Source organism: Choloepus didactylus, chromosome 27 (assembly GCF_015220235.1).
Source record: "Choloepus didactylus isolate mChoDid1 chromosome 27, mChoDid1.pri, whole genome shotgun sequence".
In the NCBI taxonomy this organism is placed as follows: domain Eukaryota; kingdom Metazoa; phylum Chordata; class Mammalia; order Pilosa; family Megalonychidae; genus Choloepus; species Choloepus didactylus.
This window is the reverse complement of record NC_051333.1, coordinates 9,736,919-9,762,290: the sequence shown is the minus strand read 5'-3', so window position 1 is coordinate 9,762,290 and position 25,372 is coordinate 9,736,919. Positions and strand designations below refer to the sequence as shown.

Sequence of the window (25,372 nt, the reverse complement as noted above, 5' to 3'; positions counted from 1 at the left end):
TCCAGAGTTTGCCCCTGGAAGAAGCTAAGAGCCGACACAGACTCAGAAGCTTGTTGACAACTTGGAGATGCAGACAGACGTTAGGAGATGCTGAGCTAAGAAATGAGGCCCAGAGTTTGCCCTAGAGAAGCTAAGAGAGGACTCCCAGATGCTTACAGAGAAACACCTGAGGAGAATGAAGCAGAGAGCTGAGAGAAGCTAAGAGAGACAGAAGCCCAGAGACATTTTGGAGAAAGCCATTTTGAAACACAACCTGGGAGCAAAGGACCAGCAGACACCATCCACATGCCTTCCCCGCTAACAGAGGTGTTCCAGACACCATCAGCCTTTCTTTAATGAAAGTGTCTTCTTGTTAATGCCTTAGTTTGGACCTTTTTATGGCCTTAGAACTGTACATTTGTAATCGAATAAATTCCCCTTATAAAAGCCAATCCAGCTTTTTTTTTCTCACTCCCCGGCCATCTTGGCAGCTGCTCTTGGTTGGGGGCCCCGCACCTAAGGCAGGAAGATGGTGGCCGCAAAGAAGATGAAAAAGTCTTTGGAATCTGTCAACTCTAGGCTCCAACTCGTTATGAAAAGTGAAGAGTACATGCTGTGATACAAGCAGACTCTGAAGATGATCAGGCAAGGCAAAGCGAAACTAGTCATCCTCGCCAACAACTGCCCATCTTTGAGGAAACCTGACAATATAGAGTACTAAACCATGTTGGCCAAAACTGGTGTCCATCACTATGGTGGCAATAATACTGAATTGGGCATAGCATGCGGAAAATATTACAGAGTATGCACACGGGCTATCATTGACCCAGGTGATTCTGATATCATTAGAAGCATGCCACAACAGACTGGTGAAAAGTAAATCATGTAAAAATTTTCTTTAATAAACCTGCCAGAGCTTGTTTTTATTTTTTTCAGAGCTTGTTTTTAAAGAAAAAAAAAAAAAAAAGCCAATCCATTTCTGGTATTTTGCATAATGGTAGCATTAGCAAACCAGAACAGAGTCTATCCTGCTTGGAATTCACTGAACTCCCTGGTTGCATGTATTCATTTATTTCATCAGATTGGTGACTTTTTCTGCCTTTTGCACTCTCTTGTCCTTCTGGGATTGCAATGATGATGTGTGTCAGTGGTGTCCCACGGATCCCTCAGGTTCTGTTCAATTTCTCTTTATTTTTTCTTTCTGCTCCTCACACTGGATAACCTGTTTTCTTGTCTTAAGTTCACTGATCTTTTATTCTACCTGTTCAGATCTGCTGTTGAATATATCTAATGAGTTCTTCATTTCAAATATTGTACTTTGCAGCTCCAAATTTTCTGTATAGTGTAAACATAATTTTTCTATGCACTGGGAAACCAAAAAATGTGTGTGACTCGCTTTATTGAAATATTCACTTTATTTTGGTGGTCTGTAAACTAACCTGCAATATCTCCAAGGTATGCCTGTAAATTTTTCTCTCCCAGCCCTCTGGAAAAGTTCTATTCATACTGTTGTTAGTTCTGTCTGCTGCAAGGATTTCTGAGCTCGGTTCTGCTTCTGAGTTTATCTCCATCTTCCAGGAATCCTTCCCTGAAAACCCACACTCCCCCCTGCCCAAGCTTTGGTAAGGTGTCACTACTGAGAGAGCCAGCAGGACCCTCTGCTGAACTCTGTGGGAATAGTGTACTCTGTATTATCTTTGCCAGTTCTCTTCTCTTTTACCTGCAAAACTGTAAGAAACTTGAGGGCAGGGTGTTATCTCTTCTTTGATATCACCTGGCACAGCACCTGACACATAGTAGGCCCTCCAGTACTTATTGAATGAATAAATGAATTCTTCTTCCCATGTTTTAAATCAGTTAGAGTAGGGCAGATAAGTCATGAGATGCAAGATGAATTCTTGGAGATTGATCACTTAGAGATCTCTATAGGCTAGAGTCTGGAAACAGAATAATTTGCGTACAGATTACGTTTCACCTTTGAATGCTGTGGGGTGCTGCTGCCACAGGGCCATCTTTGGAGTTTGCCTAAATATTATTTGTTATTTGGGGGTCCCAGTGCAGCGTAGAGGCAATAGTTTGTAGGAAAGCAGGTTCTCAGGCCCTTGCAGTCTCTGATCTGAAGGACTGTGCAAGCAGGTGTGTTTTTTACTTAAGAGTGCTTAATCTAGGCTCTATGGTGGGATTCTAGAGGTCTGTGAACCCCTGAAAACCAGTGCAGTTTGTGTGTCTGTGTGCATGCACATGTACCCACATTGTGAGTGGAGCAGAATCTACAGCCTTCATTAGGTTATCAAAGTGAAGGGAGTCTCTTCTTCCCAGAAGATTAAAGATCACTGTCCATCCCAAGGGTTTGTTGGATACCTACCATAAGACACAAAACATCCAGGTGCAGTGAAACATCATTGTTCCTCAAGGAGTTTATGATCCAATAAAAGTAAAAAAAATTAGCCTTAAACTCCTTAGATCTTGCATAGAAGAAATCAGCAAGATCTGTGTTTCAGTTTGCTAAAGCTGCTGTTATGCAAAACACCAGAAATGGATTGGCTTTTATAAAGGGGATTTATTAGGTTACAAATAACCTAAGTTCTAAGGCCATAAAAGTGTCCAAAACTAAGGCATCAACAAGAGGATACCTTCTCTGAAGGAAGGCCAATGGCGTCCAGGACACCTCTGTCAGCAGGTAAGGCATGTGGCTGGTGTCTGCTGCCTTTGTTCCCAGGTTGCATTTCAAAATTACTTACACCAAAATGTCTCTGGGCTTCTGTCTTCACTTCTTTTTCTCAGCTCCTGTGCATCCTTGCTTCTTTCTCCCAGGGTGTTTCTCTCTAAGCATCTGGGGGTCCTCTCTTAGCTTCTCTGGGGCAAACTCTGGGCTTCATCTCTTAGCTTAGCATCTCCAAATGTCCTTCTGTTTGCATCTCCAAGCATCTCCAAGTGTCAGTGTCTGTGTTGGCTCTTGAGCTCTCTTAAATAGTCTGGTGAGCCAAGACCCACCCTGAATGGGCGGGGTCCACACCCCTATGGAAATAATTCAGTCAGAGTTCTCACCCACAGTTGAGTTGGGTCACATCTCTATGGAAACATTCAATCAAAAGGTTCCACCCTTAAGATTGGTTTAAAATATCATGGTTCTTCTGGGGTCCATAACAGTTTCAAACCAGCACAGTCTGCAAGGAGGGTTGTTGGTAATTAAAAGGATGAGTAGGATTGAAGTGATTGAGCCTAGATCAAAGAGTTTTCTCTTCAAAGTCCTCAAGACAGGAGGCCTCATAGCTTCCCAGTGATTCCTATGGGCCCAGTGGTGCAGAATTGGTCAGAGTCACCTCCAAGTTTACTATGCCCCCATCCTCCCATCGGACCATTTCCAAAGTGGAGAGTCATCGATCACTTATACACACACAACAAACAGACAGAACAACAACTAACAAAACTGTCTTAATGTGGTAACATGTTAGTCCCTGGCTTTACTTCTGGGGTCTCATCTCCACCCTGTAGACTGAAAATAGGCAAATGTCCAGGGGTGCCAGAGTCTGATTGTGAGAAACAAGCACTATTCCTAAAAAGGAATAAACGCTCACCCGATTGTGGAGAAGAAAAGAATTTATTCACGGTCTTGCAAGAACGGGTGCCCAACCAAATGTGGGGGTTGGTGCCCAGAACAATAGACCCAGCAGTATTTATTCCCTAAACCTAACTGCAAGTCCCTCCCCCGTTTCTCCATTGGCTGGATACTCCAGAGGTTACATTCTATTCGACAAGCCTCACTAGCCCAGCAAATTTGAAACATGCAGCCGCCCAAATTGGAAACATTTGAAATACCTTTCCTGTGCAAATTTGCAACATTAGGAACCATTGGAATAAATCTCCACCCCTGACTATAATGGTTATGCCCAGGCCTCTTTAGAGCCAGTCTGGGATAGTTTGGTAACAAGTTATGAGGCTATTTGGGGAACCTCTACCCTGAGTCTCCACCTTGCAAGGATAGTAGATAGTGGGCGGATAAGCAGGGAGACTGACTGTGGACAATGGGTAGATAAGCAGGGGGACTGACTGTGGATTACAGTTTGTCTTTTTAACCTTCTGCCTATTTCGTAACTGCCCCACCCTGCAAGGCACACCTATTCTGTGTGAAAGCTAAACTTAATTTCATTCTCACATGATGACCCCCTCAGTTTTATCCTTCCCTGCAGAGGTGGTCTAGCACCTGTCTGCCTCACTGGTGCTTTTACAGGGATTATGGGAAATAGAAGCCTAATATTTAGAGAACACTTTGATAGGTAGTACACAATTCAGAAAACGTCAACCCAGTCTTTCCTGGAATTGCCCTCCAAGAAACCTCACTAAACTAGTAAATGGAAAATGGCTACTCAGTGTTTGGAGTAAGTTAAATGCGAATATTTTCAGCTTTATAACTAACTGAGAGCAGTTAGTTATAAATAAATTATAAATTTAGTTATAAGTTTAGTTATAAATAAATCCCTACCAGATTTGCTCATTTCTCTCTAACTGCTGCTTTCCTTCCCCCCAGAGAGTCCCTAAGTGTAAGATCTTGTGGACTCTCAGCCCCTCTGCGAGCCCACAGGGCTGTGGGGGCCGCTGACCCCAAGGCTGGGCAGGAGCAGCAGGAAGCGCCTGGGGCCCGGAGGGGCAGTGTGCCTCTCTTGAGCATGTTGGGGACCCCTTCCTTCTGGGGCTGTTTGTTCACTGAGCCCCTTACTCAGTCAGTTAGCTAATCCCACTGTGCTGGAGGATGGAATTAATCTCAAAGAAGCACAAACTCCGTCAACAAGAGAGGACACGGAAATCCCGGGGTCCTCTGGACAGAGGCTGCTCACGCCCCCTTGGAATAGAAAGGACCCGTGTTCCACCGTTTTTTCTGTGCTTCAGGGTTGGTGAAGCTGTAAGATATATAGAAACAGACTGAACGGATTCAGGATTTTACCAAGTTCATTCCCACTTGGGCGGCAGCTACCTGATGAAAGCCCCCATTTTTCCATCCACATTCATCATAGCCACTTTCTAGAGCGTATCATGGAGAAGAGTTGGCATGGCTGGAACGGTTACGTTCAGTTATTTTCCTGAGATCAGAAAGCCTCGATCTTTGTAATTTAGTCTTTCAGAGAAGGCAGCTAATTTCAGTACATCGCTCCCATCTATCACCCTAATAGTTTAATAAGTACAGCTCAAATATACCAGCAGGGTTTATGTGAGTCGTTGCCATATTTGCACTGCTTTGAATCGATGATAAAGTGCTAAAATATGAGGCACACAGTTTCATATGGTATGGTTTTTATGGGGGTTCTATGTCACTTAGTCTTTCCCTACCCCTGTAATTCTAGATTTACTAGTGAGTTGCTTTCCCAGAATCCAAATAGTTTTAAAACAAACCTTGCTCCACTTTGTTGGAGCTTGTTCCACATGAGCAGAGCACATTTAACTTGTGATTCAGCATTGCTAGCGGATTTCCTCGGGACCCAGTGCCCTGATCAGAACAGCAGGCCCTGGCAAAGCTGCCTGCAGAGCCCAGCAGCCAAGGAGAAGTAGCGCCTGTTTCACTAAAGTAATCCTTTCCTTCCATCCAAGACACAAATGGTCTGGGTGGAAGCCCAGACCCCCGAGACAGTTCCCACAGGCTGCTCTGGCTTTAGTGAGCTGAGAGGAGAGAAGGACTGTTTGCCCTGACAGGTAGAAACAGGAAGGTGCAGCAGGCCGTAAGTGGCCCTTGGAGAGTGGCCCAGCCTGGCCATTGCATTGCTACCTAGGCAGCTGCTGCTCCTTTTTCCTGTTTACTTTTTTTTTTTTTCCACCTTTTTATTTTGAAATACTTTCAAACGTACAGCACAGTTACAGCAATAATACAGCTCCCCCTACAGAGGACTCCAGCAGACCCCTCCTGCCCCCTAGACACCCAGATCCACCAACCTTAACATTTTGCCTCATTTGCCGTATCCTCCCATCTATCCAGCTCTGTCTTGAATTGTGGGAACATCTCTATGACTTTCCCATTTCCACCCCTCCCGAGCGCACCATTCAATGGAATTAATCACATTCACAATACTGTGGTGCCCTCCCCACTTTCCAGAACTAAAACTTCCCATCTCTCCGAAGAGAAACCCTACACCCGTTGGGCATTCACTCCCCATTCCCACTTACCCTCATGCCTGGTAACCTGCACTGTAATTTCCCTAATTTCTGTTGTTAACATGCATATTCTCCAATACTTGCTTTAAGGTTACCATGGGGCTTACATTTAACATCCTAAGTCGGTAACAATCTTGTTTGCTTTGATACCAACTTAACTTCAACAGTATACATAAACCATGTTCCTATACTCCTGTCCCCCACCTTTAGGCACTTCTTGTCACAAATCACATACGTACACGTTATGTAGGTGAGTGCATGGGGGTTACGCCACTCCCTCCAGGACTGGGAGCAAGGGCTGTCCAAGGCACCAAGTGATCCCACCACCTCCAAGTGGCTTTGTCTTGATTGGACGCTCTCCCTGTTGCTGCAGTCCTTTAACTGTTTTCTGGAACTTTGAGAAAAGTGTTTCTGCCATTTCTTTCTTCTTCAAAGCTTCTGTGGGGGGACAGATCCCAGAAGTGTTTTACTATACCATCTTGATTGTGGCAGGCCCAGGGGACTTCTCTGGCCCTTGCTCTTGCTGTGTGTGCATGTGTGTGTGTGTGTGTGTCTGATGGGGTTTCACACTCAGTAAATTCTCCCATGCCATTTCACAGGTGTGAGATGTCAAAGTCTGCAGACCCTGATGGTGCTAGGTAGCAGTGGGTGGTGCCGCCACCACTGCCTCACATTTACCGGGTGCTTCCCTTGAGCCAGCCTGGTGCTGAGCTCTTCCTCAACAGGAATTCATTAAGTCTTCACCACAGCCCTGGGACACAGATACTAGTATTATCCCCATTTTTCAGATGAGGATGCTGAGGTAAAGGAATTTGCTCACAGCCCGGCAGCTAGTTAGTATTGAGCTGGTGTTCCAACCCAGCTCTGACCCCAGAGCCCAGGTCCCTGGAGCTACACAGTGCTGTTCTCCCAAGCCCTGACCTGGGGACGTGGGTTTGGTTTCCCTGACCTCTGCTGCTTTCCGGTTTGTTCCACCAAAGCCAGGAAACCCTATTTGAAATGCTGTCTGATCCTCCACATTAGACTTGCCATAAAAATGCCTAAGTACTGCATATGTCAGTCCAGGAAGTTCATTTGTTTCTTGACCTCAGAACCTGTGGTAGAAAGTGACTGTCACCATTAGGGAGAATTTGCCCAACTTCTGTGAAGGGGACAGCCCTCTCCCAGGGGTTCTCAGCCACAGCCAAGCCAGAGCCCTGCCTCCAGGAGTTACTGCCCAGATCTCGAGGCCAGACTTAGAGCAGCCAGTGACTCAGCCTTGTGCAATGATTAGCTCACGTAGACCCAGCCTTCACTAGGGAGGGGAGGAGTCAGGAAGACTGTGGGGAAAAGTGGAACCTCAGGAAGACTGTAAAGGAGATGGGCTTTGGAGGTGATTGTCCTGTGTCAACCCCAGCCTGAGGCTCTCTCTTTCCCAGTCAGAGGCCCCTGGAGGCCTGCCAGGGAGCCTTGAGGCACTGGCTGATGGGGAGCAAAATAATTCAGCCCCCTTGCTCCCTCTCTGCCCCCAGAGAACACACTTTGCTGTTGAACACACTTCGTCTCAGACGTTCTAGTGGCTGAATGCCTTCCTAGGTGCGGCTTCCCAGGTGAGGCCAGGCACGTGGAAGGGTAATCGGAAAACACTGCCTGTGCAAGAGGACCTGAGGGTCTGCTGGGGATGCAAGCACCGAGCACGTCATGCAGCTCTACAGTGACCTTCAAAGTGTTTCTCGATGCTGGGCAGGGAACATATAGAGTGAGGTAGTGCAGTGGTCAGGCCTGGGCTCTGGGTTCGAGTTCCAGCCCTGCTGTTTGGTGGCTGTGGGCCTGTTTCCCCATTCGAAAGATGGGGATCAGAATAATGCCAGTAACAGTCTGCACTTTACAGGCCGTTTGTGGGGATGTGATGAGCTGGTGCCTGGCCCATCAGATAAGCCCCACAGAAGTGTAAACAGGAAACTTAATTTAGATCTGGGGGTCAGGGAAGACCTCTCCGAGAGAGCCAGCTAAAGAGTGGGGGCAAAAGTAGAAGGAACAGCCTGACAGGAGGCCCTGAGGCAGGAAGGAGGTTGGTGCTTAGGGCACTGAAAAGCCGGTGTGGTGGAGGAGTGCAGGGAGGAGCTGGGCCCGAAATGCAGGCTCCCTGGGACACTTGTTGTGTTCTGTCTGTTATCCTAGTTGCAGAGTCAACAGATTGTAGGCAGGTGGAGAGCATTATCACATTTGCCACCAGAGGATCTCAGACTTCTGTTCTATGGAAGGTGCTGTTTCTCAGTTAGGAAGCGAGGCTAGGAAAGGAGGAGCACTGGGCTGTGATTGGTGACCTCCTCACCTCCTCTCAGGGTTCACGGGGAATCAGGAGCCTGAGAAAGGTTAACCTCAGCCCTCCTTAAGGCTTGGGAGGACTCTGCCTGGGACCGCAGGGCCTTTCCACTTGGGAGCCTACTGTGGAAGGGAGGTTGGCATCGTGTGTGTGCATGGAGAAGAGGAGGATGGGTTGAACCTGAGTGCCCTTTGAGGCGGTCTCTTTGTTTGTAGCTCTTTGTTTAGACAGTGAGGCCTTGGCTGTAGTGGAACCAGCTCTTCTTAGAGAGCTGCCATCACCCCGTGCCAGTGGGCTTGCCAGGGTGCGCTAAGGAAGAAGTCACACTTCAGAGCCCGGGGGACGGCGCACATTCTTGGCAGGAGGGGCCTCCCAGCTGCTCCTGGCTTTGAACGTTCATTCCTCCTTTGCACAGCACCTCACCTCCATTCAGCGTCACACTCCTCTCCCCTCCATCCTGGCTGCCCAGAAAAGAGGCAGAGCAGCAGCTTTAGGCTGGCCTAGGTTCACTTTGCCAGTGACTTCTTAATCACTGCCTGTAGGGATATATGTTTTCTTGAAAGTTGGGGAAAAAAACAGCCCCTTGTTTGGCACAGAGCAGGGTCCAGAAGCCCTCTTTCTTGACACTAAATACGTGGGGACCTCCCGGAGGATCAGCCAGATGCCAGAGCCGTATGATGCCCCAGGCGGGGTGTGATGTTTCCAGCCCTCTCCCTCCAGATCCCTTCCCTTCCTTCCTCCTCAGCCGTGATGCTCAGACAAAGCTGTGTGCACAGTGGCACTGGGAGACGTATAAAGCCATGGCGCCGAGCTGTGGGGCTAACAGCCAGTCAGGCAGTCATAATAGAGTGTTAGTGGCATCCTGTCTTGGGGGGAGAGGAGGTCTGGTGTTGCCAGAAACAGACCCTGATTGACGGGGGAAATAACCAGTGAATACAGCTAACCAAGGGGAACAGGATGCGGGGCCAGAGGGACCCAAGCCAGAGAGTCCTTCCAAGTATGTCCAAAACAGGAAGGCAGCAGAGCAACCTGGTGGCGGCTCTTCAGTGTTATCAACAACAGAGTTCATCATAGGTGTAAGACAAGGAAAACTTCTGTCAGCTGCTCTCCCAATGGAGAGAACTGCACTGTTTTTCTCTAGTTTGACCGACTTATCCTCCAACTAACAGGTGAGAAAACCAAGTAGAATGTGAATGAAGAGAATGGAGACAACCAGATCAACAAGCAAGGAATGGAAAATCCTTATTATTCATAATGATTCTGGCATCTGTGGGATGTATTTACATATATACTCAAGGGAGAAAGGAACAGGGAGTCCACAGTGGAGATTGAGCAGGACATTGAAACATGCCATCCTCAGAGACAGACTTGCCTGAACCGGGCCGGACGCTGGCTCTGCCACTTCACCAGCTCTGTGGACTTGGGCATTGGCTCAGCTTTTCTCAGCCGCCATTTGCTTGGCTGTAAAATGGGGATTAAACTAATAATATTTACCTTAAAGAATTATTGGGAGGATTCACTCTGATAATTCTTGTGAAGAGCTTGGGAGAGCCAGGCAGGCACACAGTAAGCCCTCAGCAGCAGGGAACTATTGCTTCGATTTTGATCGTCATCATTGTCATCTGGAGTGCCAGCCGGCATTTACATGTGTAGTCGCACTTGATGGTCACATCTCAACAAAGTCATTAATACTGTTACCCATTTTGAAGAGGAAACCATGCCTCTGAGAGGTAATGTGATTTGTCCTCAGTTGCCCAGCTGGGTGTAAGACAGAGCCAGAATCAGAACTGAAGTCCCTTTGGCATCAAGTCCCACGTGTGTTTTTAAATACTTTCTGCAGGCTGACTGGTTTCGGCCAAGCTCTCAGAGCAGGCCATACCTGGAGGCAGCACTGCCGTTGAGACCTGTTAAGGAAGAAAAGAAAATGATGGCAGGTGTGTGCTCTGGCTTTGTGGGGGTTATCTCATTTATTCCTCATAGCAGTCTCAGAAAACTGTTGCTGCATTGTGCTGTCATATCCAGGTCAGAAACCGGAGGGGTCAGGATTCGAACCTGTGTGTCCGACAGCCACACCCAGGCTCATCCACTCACTCACCTGCCAACCCTTGGATCGCTAGGATCCTGGCTACCGCCTGAACCTGTGCTGAGTACTTCTCCAGCAACTTAAGTATATACGGGCAGTGCATGACGTGGGAGCTAGTACCCCTGCTTTCCAGAGAAGGAAGTGGAGGCACAGAGAGGGCAAGTTGTCCACGGTGTCTGAGCCAGAAAGTGGCTTGTGATTTTGACCCCAGTGCTCCAGTGCCCCCAGCCCTTTGGTCTTCCACTGAGGCTGGGCGGTGCTGCTGGGCCGTCCTCACCAGGAGAGAATCCGGCTGCAGCTGGACTCCAGGCATTGGACACGGATGAGGGCGTCTCACTCCTCCAGGGAGGCCAGTCCTCTCGAAGACCATGTGAGTATTATGCTCAAGGGAGTTTCCTTCTCTCGGAGTTGTCAGCGCCCATCTGGCCTTGAACCTTACCTCTTGGACCCATGAAAGAGAAGGGAAGTGGGCTGGATGCCGTCTCCACCGCCACAGAGGAAGTTGCCAGAGTCGTTTGGTGGTTAAGACCTGTCAGGTGTGCGGTGTTTGGGAGACCAACAGCTCCAATCAGAATTTTTTTTTAAGATCTAAAGTGCTGAGTTCTTATATATAAATATAGAAAGGGAAAAAAAAAAAGCAGCGAAGTTTTTCTTGGAGGAAGGATCGGTTTGCTGCTAGAAAGGAAATTTAGGAGGACCGGGTCCTGCGCTGAGAGCAGAGGGGAGGCTGACACAGGATGGCACAGGAGGCCTCCGGTGGGAACGCACGTGCCAGGAAGTGGCGGCTCGGGAACCATGCATGGGGCACCTGCCACACACCAGGGCAGAGGCCCCCAGGCTCCCGCGGGTCCCGAGCCCATTCTCCTGGCGCACCTTCCTGCCAGGTGCCAGCAGCTCTGATGGGGAAGCTGCGGGGGCAAAACCTGCCATCGGCGGGCCGGCTCGCTTTCTTCTGTCTCCAGCCGAGGCTCACAGCTCCGTGAAGGAATGTATCTGCCATGTGGGTAAACATTTATTTAAAAAAAAATAATAATAATAGTAGATTTTTCTGTAAACCTACAATTTCTTAAATTTAAAAAATATAAATTTTAAAAAAAATAGTGTCTTTTTCTTTACAATTTTTTTAATTTTTATGTAATTTATTATGCCATGGTTGAGCAAGTAAATCACACACAGGGGCGTTACTTATTTAATAGTGACACACATTTGTTCTAGTTCATGGAAGAACATTCTTATATTTGTCCTCTTAACCACCTTCGTTGTCCACAACAGGGTTCACTGCGTTATGCAGTTCCATGATTCATCCTCCAGCTTTCCTTCTAGTGACATACACTAGTGACATACACCACCTTAGCATTGGTGTGGTACCTTTGTTACAGTTGATGGAAGAATATTAAAATATTGTTTAGTGTAGCCCACAGTTTGCATTACGTGTATTTTTCCCATATACCACCCCATTATTAATACCTTGTAACAGCGACATGCATTTGTTCTAGTTCATGGAAGAACGTTATGTTTGTCTCTTAACCACCTTCATCGTCCACAACAGGGTTCACTGTTATGCAGTTCCATGATTCATCCTCCAACTTTCCTTCTAGTGACATACACTACCCTAAACTTCCCCCTTCAACCAGAGTCCCACGATTCAGTGCTGTTAGTTACACTCGCAATACCATGCTGCCGTGCAAGCTGCCCTGGCGCTGTCAGGTCCTGTTCTCCCCTGCAGTGCCAGCCCCGTTTCCCTAGCAGCCTTCCTGCTGTTCGCGGTCTCCTCTAAGGTGTGTGTGGTTTCTTTAACCAATGTCTAATTAGTGGTTGTGATGAATTGTGCTGCCCAAGCAAATGATAGCTTTCCTAAATTATGCCATGGTGTTGTGTAGGGCAGCACCAGAACTGCTATTTTAAAAAGGGATTTTGTAAAGTAAACGTGTCCAGATTACAGGAAGTACTAACTTGATGATTAAGTGATGCTATGGAGCTGGCCTTGTGCTTTCAAAGGCTTCCATGTTTGGGATCATCTATCTAGTGAGGTTTCAGCAGGCCCACACCCTGATAATTTCCAGATCACTAACTTTGCATTTGTTCTCTGCCCTCTGATGCTGGTTTAGATGGTCATTAGGAAACGCTAGAGAGGACTTCTGTCTGCACCAAGGGTCAGAGTCCTCCAAGACTGCTCAGTGGCCTGCGGCTTTCTGGATTGTCTGCAGTTCAAAGAGTGCCTCTCCACATTGGGGCTTAGGAAACTGGAGTTTTTAAGCTGTTGCCATGTGTACCATCATTTTGTTTGCACCGGGGAGGGCTGATATTCAGAGAAAGAGGAGAGCCCTTGGAAAATAGTTATTTTTCAACCCTAGTGGGTGAAGATTTGAGTCCACTGACACATGCTCAGGACTTGCCAAAACGTCGGTGATTTCACAGAGCCTCTTTATACAGCATTTGTGCCATGGCACGTGTTACCGAGGCCAGAAGTAAGTGAAAAGTTTAAACTGAGAACAGTTTAGAAAAGGTGCTGAGAAAAGAGCAAGATTCCTAAGTAGGGGGGTGGTGAACAGGGTCCATCCCTGACCTCGGAAGGTTGACAACAGTGGGGATGTATCATCTCAAAAGCTTCCCACACTTGAGTGTGGCCTTTCTCGGGGGGAAGCATGGCCTGGACCCCAGCGTGGTAGATGAATGTCAGGCAGCGGGCACCAAGCTGGGCGTCTCTTCTGGAACAGTGTAGAGGAGGGAGAAAAGATAAAGGTGCTGGGGTCAGGCAGGTGCGTGCGCCCTCGCGTCAGCAGTGTGATTTGGGGCGAGGACCTCACCTGTGTTGTAGGACCCGGACAGTAGCTCCAACCAAAAGGTCTTGAAGATTAAAATGCGTCATCAGTCATTGAATAAATAATTGGATGGCTGGATGGGTGTGTGAAAGCGCCCAGCTTGGCGCACAGTGTAGCACCCGTTCAGGAGGTGATGGGCCAGCAGTGCGCGCAGTGCCTTTGGAGCCTCGGGTTAGGAAAGTGATGGCAGCTCCTAAGTGTCTAGGCCCCGGCACTGCTCGGTGGGTGGGGTGCCCTCGGGCTGGTCCATTAACCCTGATTTCTCTCTGCTAAGAGTCCCGTGCGCAGTTGACAGACAATTGATGACTTTTGGTTCAGTGTTCTTCAGGGTTCGCCGGCCACCATCGTGGCCCCAGAAAACCGACAGGCAGACTGCTTTGATATTGCCTGTTGGATGCCTCCCCAGAGGCAGCAGTTAGAGCAGTGACTGACACTGAGACACTTGGCTCTCCAGAACCTCCTAATTGGCTCCAGGGCCCTTCCTCTCTGCAGGGCCCACACTGCCTCCTGGGTTCGGTGGTGGCACCCAGGGCGCTCCCTTAGTGCCCCTCAGCCAGCAGAGTTTCTTGGAGCCAGAGTCTTCAGAGATGACTCCAGGTTGGTTTTGGCCATTAGATCTCATCTTAGTTTTCATCTGCCCTCAGACCTGTGATGTTGGTGATGCCACCCACTATGGGCTCTCCTTCCCTGAGAGCTGGTTATGGCCAGTGGTGTCCTCTGGGGAGGGGGAGAAGGAGTCCAGTCTCTGATATACTTCCATATTTTTAATATCTGTTTTTTTCCTTACCACACACTGTACACCAAAATATGTTCTAGAATGAGAAGGGTAAAATGGACATCATCTGATCAGGAACAAGGAAAGCCATTCAAGGCAAAAAAACAAAGGAAGAGATCATAACTAAAATGACTGGTCTTGAAAACCTAAAATTTTTGAATTATATACTATGTACTTCAAAAAATTCAATACACAAAATTAAAAGGCAGGTAGAAAGGGAGAATGTAAATGGATATGAAATTAAAATGGTTGCTTAATATCCAAAGACCTCATTCAAAAGAACCACTTCTATAGGAAAATGAACGAAGAACATAAATGGGAAATTCACAAAGTAAGAAATGCAAATTTCTAAGGATCTGTTCAACTCACTAGTTATTTTAAAAATGTTAAAAAATCATAAATTGACGGTTATTTCTAATGGTGAGGACTTGGGAAAACCTAATGATTAACAACAGGGCTATTTTTAAAGTTATTATATACTTTGAGATATTAAAATCATATTTTAAAACAATAAGAAAATGATTAGAATAAATTCACAACATACTAAATGGAAAAGGAGGCTAAAACAGTACTATCTCCTTTAAAAAAAAAACAATTTGAAAGGAAAGCGTTTACCTCGAACTATGAACAAAAGTTATCTTTAGCTCATGTAATTCTGTTATTGAATTTTTACAAAAAACACAAGTTTTTTAAAAAGATTTTTTTAAGTGAAAAAGAAAATGGGAACCTGGCAGTGGCATCTAGGGATTGAGAATGCCTTCTTGACCAAAAAGGGGAAAGAAACATAATAAAATAAGGTTTCAATGGCTGAGAAATTTCAAATAGGGTCGAGAGGCTGTCCTGGAGGTTACTCTTATGCAAGCTTCAACTAAATATCCCAAATGGCCATAGTATGCCAAGCCCAAATCCACAGTAGTCCTAAAAATTCTAAAGAATAGTCAGGTCCCTATCTGAGACTCTATAAAAGTTTTACTCACTAAGTTTATTTTTCAGAAACTTAAATCCTCCAGAGTGTTCCTATGCCAGATAAGTCCCAAAACCCAGAGGCAGCAGCCTCTCCGAGAACATCATCCAGGTGCAGCCCCTTCCCCGTAATGTTGTCACCCCTTTTCAACATGAGCAAGTTAGAGTGCTCACTGCCCAGATATCCCTGAAGATTAGCACAGTGATCGGTGGAGAGGGAGGACTAGCAGCAGACAAGATAAGATTTAACAAAGGATTACAAATACTGTCTTTATATAATTTTTTTAAGTCTTTAGGGTATTAGAACAGCTAGAAGGAAATAACTGAAATGGTGGAACTATAACCCATAGCATTCTTTGAAATGTTCTCTATAACTACTTGTTATATCATACTTTGAAAGCTATCAGTTTTCTGTGTTATATTTCACAATAAAAAAAAGTTTTTAAAAAATTTCAAATTCTAAAAGAAAAAAAGAAAATGGGGTGAGCGGTTTAAAGCGTCTAGAAAAACCAGAAGAGAAAATGTGCTTGGCCCTGTTCCTATGTAATGGAGGTACCTCGTGGACTCTCCCTGGCTTTCCCCTTCTCCCCCAGAATCCAGTCCTCCTTGTGCTCTGCTCTCCAGTTCCTGCTATTAAGATAGCTGCTGCCTTTTCTCCTCAGGATTGAGTACCGAAGGCATCTATCGTGTCAGCGGAAACAAGTCAGAGATGGAGAGTCTGCAGAGACAGTTTGATCAGGGTAAGACCCACAGGCCTGTCCATGTTTCTGAACCTAGAGCCCAGCAGAGCCAACATGACAGCCGAGTTGACAGTGGGAGCCCCGAGGGGACCTTCCCTTGGCCCCGGGAGCCTGGTGACTGAGAAAAGGGGTATGGGCCCCAGTCAGCTTTGCCTCCGTGGTGACACTGCCGCAGGAGAGGGGAGTGACCTCCCCCCACACCACCCCCTAAGAGCCATTCCAGGTGACCCAGGCTGGGCCCTTGGACTGGGCCATGTCTGTGATGTTAAAGTTGGGTTGAGGTGACGATCGGGTTTTGCCAGGGCCCAGGAGCACCCTAAACTAGACTGCCCTCCTCAGGGGAGAAACAGTGCCAAGGAATGCTCTATGCTACCTGGGCCCTAGGACTCCAACCCCGAAAGCTGAGCTTGGGTGAGTTCGAACAGCTCTTGGTGAGGACTCCCTTCCCCTAAGCCAGGTCAGCTTTGAGAAGCCTGGAGCCACATGGCCAAATCCATTTCCCCTCATCCTTGGCCACACCCTGACCCCTGGTACAGGCCACTCCTTGGCATGAGAAGCCACACCCACCGGTGCCAGAAGCAAATGAGCCTGAGCAGTGCATGTTCTGCAGTGTCAGTGGCTGGGGAGGAAGGCCTGCTGAGGCAGAGGGGCTCGGGCTTGGAGGCCAGGCAGCCCATGAGGGCCCGCAGGACAGAGCCAGGAGCACACAACACAGCAGCACCCAGTGGGGGCATGAGCACTTTCAACCCCAAGAGCTGGTCTCAGCCAGCTGGCAGCACAGAGCCACCCATGGGTAGTGAGCCACACCAGAGGGGAGACGCACCTGCTGATCTTGCCACTCCAAAGCCTGAGGTCAGAATGAGGGTGGAGCCACACACTTGGGTGTACAGTTGTGTATATTCAGAAATCCTTAGTATGGTTTATACCCCAAAAGATGGAAACAGGTAATGTCCATTGGTAGATGATTTATTAATAATCAGAAATACAATAAAATATGTCAAGAAAAATAAGAGATAGGTCAGTGGTGTGAGAGAAAGAATTTGCTCTACCACCATAGGGGGACAAGGATGGAGACAAGTCAAGATTGTTGGTGACTTTTTTTGTAATCCCCTCCCCACAATAAAAAGCTGAGCCAGCCTTTGTGAAAGCCTCCTCTTATCCCTGATGGGGAGGGCAGTAAGAAAGAGGTAGTCCCACATCAAAGCCAGTCAGAGGGAGTCAGGTGGCACAGACAATTCGTGTGCAACCACCCTACTCCAAAGGGCTGTGGAAGGGGATGTCCCATAACTTGGAAGGAGGCCTTGGATGTCAGCGGGTGTTTGTACATCTCAGAATGTTTTGTAGCAGCATCTGGGGCTGTTGCCTCCTCTGTAGAGTCCCGGCTCCAGGCCAACCTGGGCAGCATCCCAGGGTCCTCGAGGTTTCTCCGACCAAGCCCTGAGCTGACCTGCTGCTTCTGCCCAGCTCGGATTGGTCTCTGGCCTGACTCTCCCAACTTCCTTTCAGACCACAGCCTGGACTTGGCAGAGAAAGACTTTACAGTAAACACAGTGGCTGGTGCCATGAAGAGTTTCTTCTCAGAACTGCCAGACCCACTGGTGCCCTACAACATGCAGATCGACTTGGTGGAGGCGCACAGTGAGTACAGCAAGGCCAGGGCTGATTCCATGTTGGACCAAGTGAGGCACAGCGAGGGGGCACGGAGCCTAAGAATGTGTCTTGCTGGGATGTGAAGGACATAAGAAAAGAGAACTTGCAAGATGACACCACAGGGACCCACACGTTGGGATCTGCCTTCGGAGACCCTGGGTGCCTACCCAAGGGTCACGTCAAGGCCCTTGCAGTTTGTCCTGAAAGCCACATTAGTTAAGAGCATGGTTTTGGGGTCAGACTTGGGTTACAGTTCCTGCTCCTTTGCTTGGTCAGGGTAACTGTGTAGCCCCAACCTGCCCTGACCCTTGGTTTCCTCCTGTGGTTATTGTTTCTCTTTAAGAAAGGAGATTGGGTGTGAGAATGTGTCTGGAGACTGGACTATGGAAGACCTAGGCATTACTTTCCTTTCTCCTTTTCCCACTGCTTCTCCCATCTCGTAAGGAGAACGGCACCTGGGGCTGGGGCCGTAGCACTCCAAGGGAAGCCAGCACTTGGAACCAGGTGGGCAACTCCCCTGGCTGCGATCACTCGGGACAGCAGCAGTTCAGCACCTCTGGTTTCAACGGCTCCCTTGTGTGCCATCCCGCCTGCCCCAACAGCTGTTTCTGCCCTGGGCTGCTCTCACGAGGCCTTTGTCCACCCTGTGGGTGTCCTTCCCCCTGGACAGCCTTTCTCTGGCCTAGGTCCCCGCCAGCGAGGGGCACTGCCTCTCTGAGCCTGCCCACCAACACGGCATCTTCTGCCTTTTTTAGCCAAAGGCAGTCTCCTTCCTGTGTCGCACCTCATGGGCCAAGACCCCAGAAACCACCACTGCTTTCCAGCTGCAGAAGGGGTGCGTCTGCCAGCCAAGCAGACTCACAGCTTCCTGTTGGGGGGGGGGGGGTTGCTAAGAGGGAAAGGGAGGTGTATTTATTCCTCAGACCACAGGACATTGGTCTCATCTTGCCACTGCCAAACTCATAAGTCTTCAACTAACAGTTTATTCACAACAAAATGCTAATAGTGTGGGCCAAAAATAGATCTTCTTGGCTTTAAGTCCTGGATGGCAGACCGTTAGCAGCTTCCTAAGGAAGCGGAGATTCTGACAACTCTGTCCTGAACTGGGGGTGCCCCTTCTGTCAGAGCTGGCACGTGGGGCACGGGGCCCGTGGGGTCACCTTGCCATGGTCTCCTCTTCCTGTGGTGCTCGTTTCCACGACCTGTCGCTGCCTTCGCCTTGTTGTGTCTGCACAGTCTTGGCTGACTGAAGCTGTCCCTGGCTCCTGACCTTGTGGCAGCCCCCCCAGGGATGGGCAGGAGCACCCATCCCTGCTGGGACATCATGGGATCGCCGCCTGCCCAGCATTCGAGACAGCCTCATCTCCAGATGGAGGGGGTGGGCAGTGAGGCTTCTCTGATCCTGTCTGGAGGCAGAGGTCCTCCCAGACGGTGCAGGGCGGCTCGGGGAGAGATGCTCAGGAAACCTTCTGGAGCCAGCTGTCTTCTCCCGAGGCGTGGCTCTGAGTGGAAGGGAGGAAGAGGAAGGTGTAGACAGGTCCCCACGTGCTGGAGCCGGGGCTGCCGGTCAGATTTGTCTTGCCTTGGTGCCATCTAGAGGCTGGTAGAGTCCTGGCACCCAAGAGAATCCCATTGTTTTTGGGGGAACTGCTGACCTGGCATATTTTTGTTTTGGGAATGGGGGGAGGGAGGTGTGAGTGACAGGGAACCAGCTGCCCTTCCTGCAGCAGCTTCCGCCTGCTTCCACTGCTGAGGAGAGAGCTCCTTGCTGCTTGCAGCGCCTGGAAAAGGGCGGAGGTTTTCCGCTTCCTCTCCCCATTGTGTCTTTCCCGTGCCCAGAGCCAGTCAGCCAAAGCTGTTGCCTTGAACCTGGCGGGAGAGGAGTGTGTCTTGCTGACATGCCACCTCTCCCAGCAAAGCAGTTGAGTGAAGTGGCACAGAGTATGCCAGGAGATGGGTCTCCCTGTGCAAAAGTTAGTGTTGAGGGTGCATCATGAAAGGAAGATTCTGGAGTCCAAAAGGTAGCAGCTCTTCCCAGCCTGTCTGGGTTTCTGTGGCAACATCAACTTGACCAGCGCTTTCCACTTAATACCTAAGAACTGCTGAGTCCTGTGTGTTCAGGGCTTGGAACTGGTTTCAAATCCCCATCACAACAAACATCAAGGTCACTTTCAAATTGTTTTGGTAGCTCCAGATTTTCACAGTATAGAACATTGTTGAAAAAGTGCCCACAAAATAGAGATTTTGTGATTATTCACCAGTTATCTTCCCACCACATGAGAGCAAGGTGATATTTGGGAGATTCTAAAATGAATAACAGCAGCCACAGTCACATTTGCTGTGTGCTCTCAAAGTGCCTGACGTGTTTCTACATGTGTCTGACTTCCATGCCTGATCTTATCTAGTTTTCACAGTAACATCAGCTTCTCCACTTTGTAAATGAGGAAACTGAGGCTCTGGGAGGCAACACACTTGCCCAGGTCACCCCACTAGGGTGTGGCAGGCTAGGCCTTGAACTTCCGTGCTATTACGTGGCCCCTGCCCTCCCTGAGTGCACATTTGCGTCGTCTGCCAGACAGAATGAAGCAGGCTGGGCCAGAAGCACAGAAGAGGGGGCGTGAGGTGGAGCCTTGTGGGAAAGGCAGTGCCTGGACTGTGCTTCACAGGACTAGGGTTTCAGGAGGCAGAGAGAAGTCCTTTTGTGCTCCTGGTTCGGCTGGTCCTCATACTTCAGCCCAGCTTTCAAGAAGTATTGTCCCATATCCTATTCTTTCTCTCTCGTGACGCCCTCCCCACTGCCTGTCTGTGGCCTCTCCAGTCCAGTCAGTGTCCCACAGGCCCTGTCCCAGGGCCTCTGGACATTGGTGCCAGGAGGGATCTTCCAGCTGGCTCTGCTCAGGACAGGGGTTCTCAGCCTTCAGCCTTTGACTCCAGGGGCCGCACTCTTAACTGCTTGTGAAACTCACCGTGTGCATCCTGTTTCCGTTTGGCAGCTGCAGCCACTGAGGGCTGCAGAGAACAAATGACTGACCTGCCCAGGGCACCGGGCACACTGGCCCTGCTATCCCTGGGCTCTCGTTCACAGGCTGCCTCGTGACATCACTCATCCTGGGGTCCTGCCTTCCTAGTGCAGGGAGTGTGAGTTTCACGGGTCCAGATAAGTGCCGGGCCCTGGGCGGGACAGGTCGGCTGTGCCTGTCCTCGCCGAGTTCAGGGTGGTGGAGGAGGAGACACGGAGCAGGTTGCTGCAAGGCCATGGCCTCCAGTTGGGGACATGGGCCCTGCAGAGCAAGATCTCGGCCTCTGGAGTTGTTCACCCTGAAGGATCACCAGGAGTTGGACGCGGGGCACGCCTGTGTGCATCGCTGAGGGGTGTGACCTTTTTTCATGGGCAGAAGCGGGGAGGTCAGAGGCCATCAGGGGTTTTCCTCCAGGCACCAGTTGGGCAGCCGCAGAGCGGTGCAGCCAGGGCAGGAGTCTCGTTCAGAGAGCAGGGCTCCCTGTTGGCCTCCTTCCGAGTCCTTGGAGGTCTTAGTTCTTAGGTGCCTAGTCCATGTCGAGACTTTGTCTTGGTTCACCTGGCCAAAATGCCTCCCTTGCCCATTTCTTGCTCTCTCCCTTGACTGGCACCTAATTCCAGAAGGCTGTAGTGTGTTGGCAGGTGAGGCCCGCACCCTTCGAGAGCAGAGAGAAGATTGTTGCGGTTGGAAAGGCTGCTGTGGCATGACGGGAGGCAGGGGCTACAGAGCAGAGCACTCTGTCCAAGTCCTGGGCCCACCCCCGGTGCTCAGTAGCCAGTGTCTTTGGCCTTGCCTCTTGAGCAGGTTTTCTTGTCCAGCAAGTGGGGAGGACTGCCTGCAGATCAACTGTTGACACCCCGCCGGCATTGCCGGTGCTGTCCGGGTGGGAGCAGCCCTCGCTGTCCCTACACTGTGAGAGGACCGCCGGTGTGAGCCTGGGGCCGGGCCCCCAGCACAGAGGCCCTGTGGGGTTGGCCATGCCAGACGGAGGAGGCAGATGGGCTCCAGCCAACAAGGGGTCGGCAGCATTGGCTTTGGTGTGGGTGTTAGGGACGCAGGGCCAGGTCTGCACGGGGAAGACCCCTCCTGCTCTTCCTGGGACTCCCTCCACTTCCCAGGCTCGGGCTTCTCCTCAGCCCCCATGAGCACCTGGACCAAGCTGCAAGGGGCAGAGAGGGCAGGTGAGTGTACCAGGGGGTCAGCCATGCGGGGCTCTAGTGGGCACCTCGGGGAAATGCCGCATGGGGGGAGCCTGGGGTTCTTGCGAATAGTTGAGGAGTTATTACCCAGGCAGGCCCTTAAGTCCTCCCCACTCCTACCCTCCAGCCCTCCTCACTGCCCACCGGGTCTAGGGGGACAGGATGCCGCTCAGGCCTTGCCAGCCCTTTCCCTGATTCCAGCCAGCAGGCCACAGTGACTTGGCTTTTCATGAAGGTGCTGCTGTGCGAGACCCAGTTAAAACAGACAGCCAGGCGGGGTCGGCAGGCGCCTGCAGAGAGGCCCGAGCCGAGTGCATGCTCACGTCTGGACGTGGGCAGGGTTACTGTATTAAGTGAAACTTGGAGTCCTGCTTCCCATGTTCTTCAGTACAATCTCCCTTCCTCCCTGCAGCAAGCCTTTGTCTTCTTTTTTAAGTCAATGCTTTATTAAAGTAAAACAGCAAAGGGTTTCAAATCTCAGGACCGGAGTGTGCCTTGGAAGTTGAATTCTTAAAAGAAATCTTGGTTTCAGAAAAATGAAGCTGCTAATGGCTCCACATAATTAGTTCCTGTAAATTTTTAGTCATTTGCTAAGAAACAAATCACTCTAAATTGTGCTTTTAAAAAGTCACACTTGTGGGAGGATGGGCTCCTTTGAGAGGGGTGAGAACTAGGGACCCTTCCCCACCAACATGCTCCTGTACAATCCTGCTACAATCTCTGGAGGGTCACAGACCTCCCAAACCCTCGTGTTCTGTGAGAAACCCACGGCCTGCAAGCTAAGAACCCCTGCAGCAGGACCTGTGTGCCCAGAGGGCCCCAGTCTGGGGAAGCTGCGTGAGGAGCTTGGCTTGGGCCAGGCTGGGAAGGACAGACAGCATTTCAGTGGACAGGGAGGGGTGGGGAGGTGCAGGAAGGAAGGGAAGTGTGGTGGGTCAGAGCCTACACCCCAACTCAGAGGGTCCTGAGTAAGAGTCCTGTCCCAGACACCCACCAGTGTGTGACCCTGGGCAAGTGCCATCTCCAAGGGTCTGTCTCCTGAGCCCACAAGGCTGGATGGAGAGCTCACGGCTGCACACAATGCCAGCCCTTGCTACCTGGGAGCTGGGAGGGCTTTCGGGGACCCAGTGGAAAAGAAGGCTGCAAAGAGGGCAGGGAGAGAGCCAGAGAGAGCTTCTCCTGGCAGGCCAGTGAGCACAAAACCAGGTGAGAGTTTTGACTTTAGAGTGTGCCCGCCGGGTGCGCCAGCCTTGTGCAGACTGAGGGATGCAGGACAGAACTGGCCTCGGCTACGGGTCAAGGGCTAGATGTCAGAAAAGGTCCAACACGGAGTGCTCCCCTGGGCGTTGCCGCCCGCTGCCTTCACACCTGCCCAGGGTCTGCTTTGAGCCACAAAACACCCACCAGCCTTGACCATGAAAGCCTTTGTTTTTTTTTTTCTTTCGTCAGAAATCAATGACCGGGAGCAGAAGTTACATGCCCTTAAGGAGGTACTAAAGAGATTTCCAAAGGAAAACCACGAAGTTTTCAAATACGTCATCTCTCACCTAAACAAGTATGTTGCGAGCTTTCTGGTTGGTCTTTCCTTCTTTGAAAATCAAAGTGGCAGCTGGGCCCAGTTCACAGCAGATGGGGTGCGGCCTGGCCCAGTTCACAGCAGATGGGGTGCAGCCTGCCCCCTGGGTTGCCCGCTTCAGCCTGTTCTGAAGAGGCCGGCAGAGCTCGTGTGCACCATGCAGTGCACATGCTTTGGCTGGACTCTCAGTTCCCTGGGGGCGCATTTCTCGGGGCCTGTGGCCCTCTGCTAGCTAGGAATGCTTCCAGAAATCTGCCCTTGAATCAGAAAAACTTAAGAGCCTCCCAAAGTCATCTCGCTGATACTAACATTTCCAAACTGTGATGAGGCAGTGTGCCAAGCCAGGTGGCTGGAAAGAAAAGCCCCAAGTCAGGTACTACGGCACGGCGCCACAGCCAGAGACCCAGTGAGCTGAGCATTTCACACACACACACACACACACACACACACACACACAGTCCACACAGCCCAACTTGGTCTTCTCCTGGGTGAGTCCCTGGAGTTGGAGTATCCACTGCGTTGTCTGGGGGGCTCCCTTGGGCCAGGTACTGGTTTTGGAGAGTCTTCAAGTGCAGGGGCCCTCAGTGCAGCCCTTCGAGGACTTGTCATGTGGAGATGCTGGGCAAAGAGCAGGGTCCTGGAGGTGCTCAGGCCTCGAGTCCTGGTCCCGGGCAGGGACACAGAGAACTGGGCTGGTAGTGTTTTTGCTTGAAGCAGCTTCTCAGGGTTCTCAGGTGGGGGTGGCTGGGGGAGGGCACAGGGAGCCTGGGGGCGGGACACTGACTGTGGGCCTGGTGTCGCCTGCAGGGTCAGCCACAACAACAAGGTGAATCTCATGACGAGTGAGAACCTCTCCATCTGCTTCTGGCCCACCCTGATGAGACCTGACTTCAGTACCATGGACGCCCTGACGGCCACGCGGACCTATCAGACAATCATTGAACTCTTCATCCAGCAGTGCCCCTTCTTCTTCTACAATCGGCCCATCAGTGAGCCTCCCGGCGCCACACCCAGCTCCCCCTCGGCCATGGCTTCCACTGTCCCTTTCCTCACCTCCACACCTGTCACAGGTCAGCCGTCACCCCCCCCAGTCCCCTCCGCCCACCCCCCAGTCCCCCATGCAGCCACTGCTGCCCTCCCAGCTTCAAGCCGAACATACTCTGTGAGCCGCCAAGGCTGGGGCCAAAGGAGAATCGGACTTCTCTCTGGGACGGGGCGGCATTTGGCCTTGAACAAAACCAAACCCACTGGGGCCAGCCCAGGGAGGGTGTCCTCTCTCTCCTCAAGGCCTCAGCGGTGCCCCCAGCCACTGGCCCTAGAGCAGGCTGGGCCCCAGGCACCCCGAGCCCAGCACTGCGCTCACCCTGGGGACCCACCCAGGACCTGGACCCCCTGAAGACCAAGTGAGTCAGGCAGCGGATGCCGTGGTCCTCCGGGCCCTCAGCATGCCCTGCACCCCCCGCCCTCCCTGCCTACCTGCCTGCACACCAGCCTTGGGGCGTCCTGCCCACCTGCTTGTACAGAACCCACGTTTGGACAGTGCCCTGGCCTTTGCCAGGTGGAGGAGGATATTCTGAGGCTCAGGCCTGGCCCAGGACAGGGCCACACCCCGAAGACACTTCCTGTCGTTCTGTCTGTCTCTTCTCATTACCCGTATTTGCAGCCCTGCAGATGGGGGTGTACAGGCTGTCTAGCAGCCCCCTTGGGAACATGTAGGCCATGGCTCTGAGCTCCCAGGTACAACGCTGAGGCCATTGGACAGGGAGGGCAGCCTGGGGCCTGGACCCAGGTTGAGTGCACGGCAGCCCTGCCACTCCCTCCACAGGTGGTCTTGGCTTTGGGGACGCATTCCCTTTAAAACAAAGGGACACTGGAACAAAAATGGAAAAATCCCTCTGAAAGTTTAAAAAAGAAAGGAAGAAATCACAGGAAGAAAACTACAGACCTCAAGTTTCAGCCCTCCCCCACCTTACCTGGAGGCAAACAGGCGGAAGATGGGCCCTGTCTTTGTGGGAGCCCAGGAGTGGCTGCCTGAGAGCCTTTCAGGGTCCTACTTAGGTTCTACCCCCAGGACACCCTTTCTCTAAGAAGGGGCCTCCAGCCTGGTGGGGAGAGCTGC

At 50.5% G+C, this 25,372-nt stretch overlaps 1 protein-coding gene and 1 pseudogene across 1 annotated transcript in view; both read left to right on the top strand.

Annotated features, from left to right (window-relative positions):
- The window catches only part of ARHGAP35 (Rho GTPase activating protein 35), a 115,750-nt gene extending 91,196 nt beyond the window's left edge, over nt 1–24,554 (top strand). The window contains 5 exon segments of the mRNA XM_037818892.1: nt 15,731–15,808; nt 17,315–17,446; nt 23,127–23,232; nt 24,061–24,334; nt 24,336–24,554. Of these exon segments, the coding sequence (XP_037674820.1) occupies nt 15,731–15,808; nt 17,315–17,446; nt 23,127–23,232; nt 24,061–24,334; nt 24,336–24,419 (674 nt within the window). The 3' untranslated portion in view covers nt 24,420–24,554.
- On the top strand, nt 418–903 carry LOC119520988 (annotated as a pseudogene).
- Nucleotides 24,555–25,372: the final 818 nt, after the last annotated feature.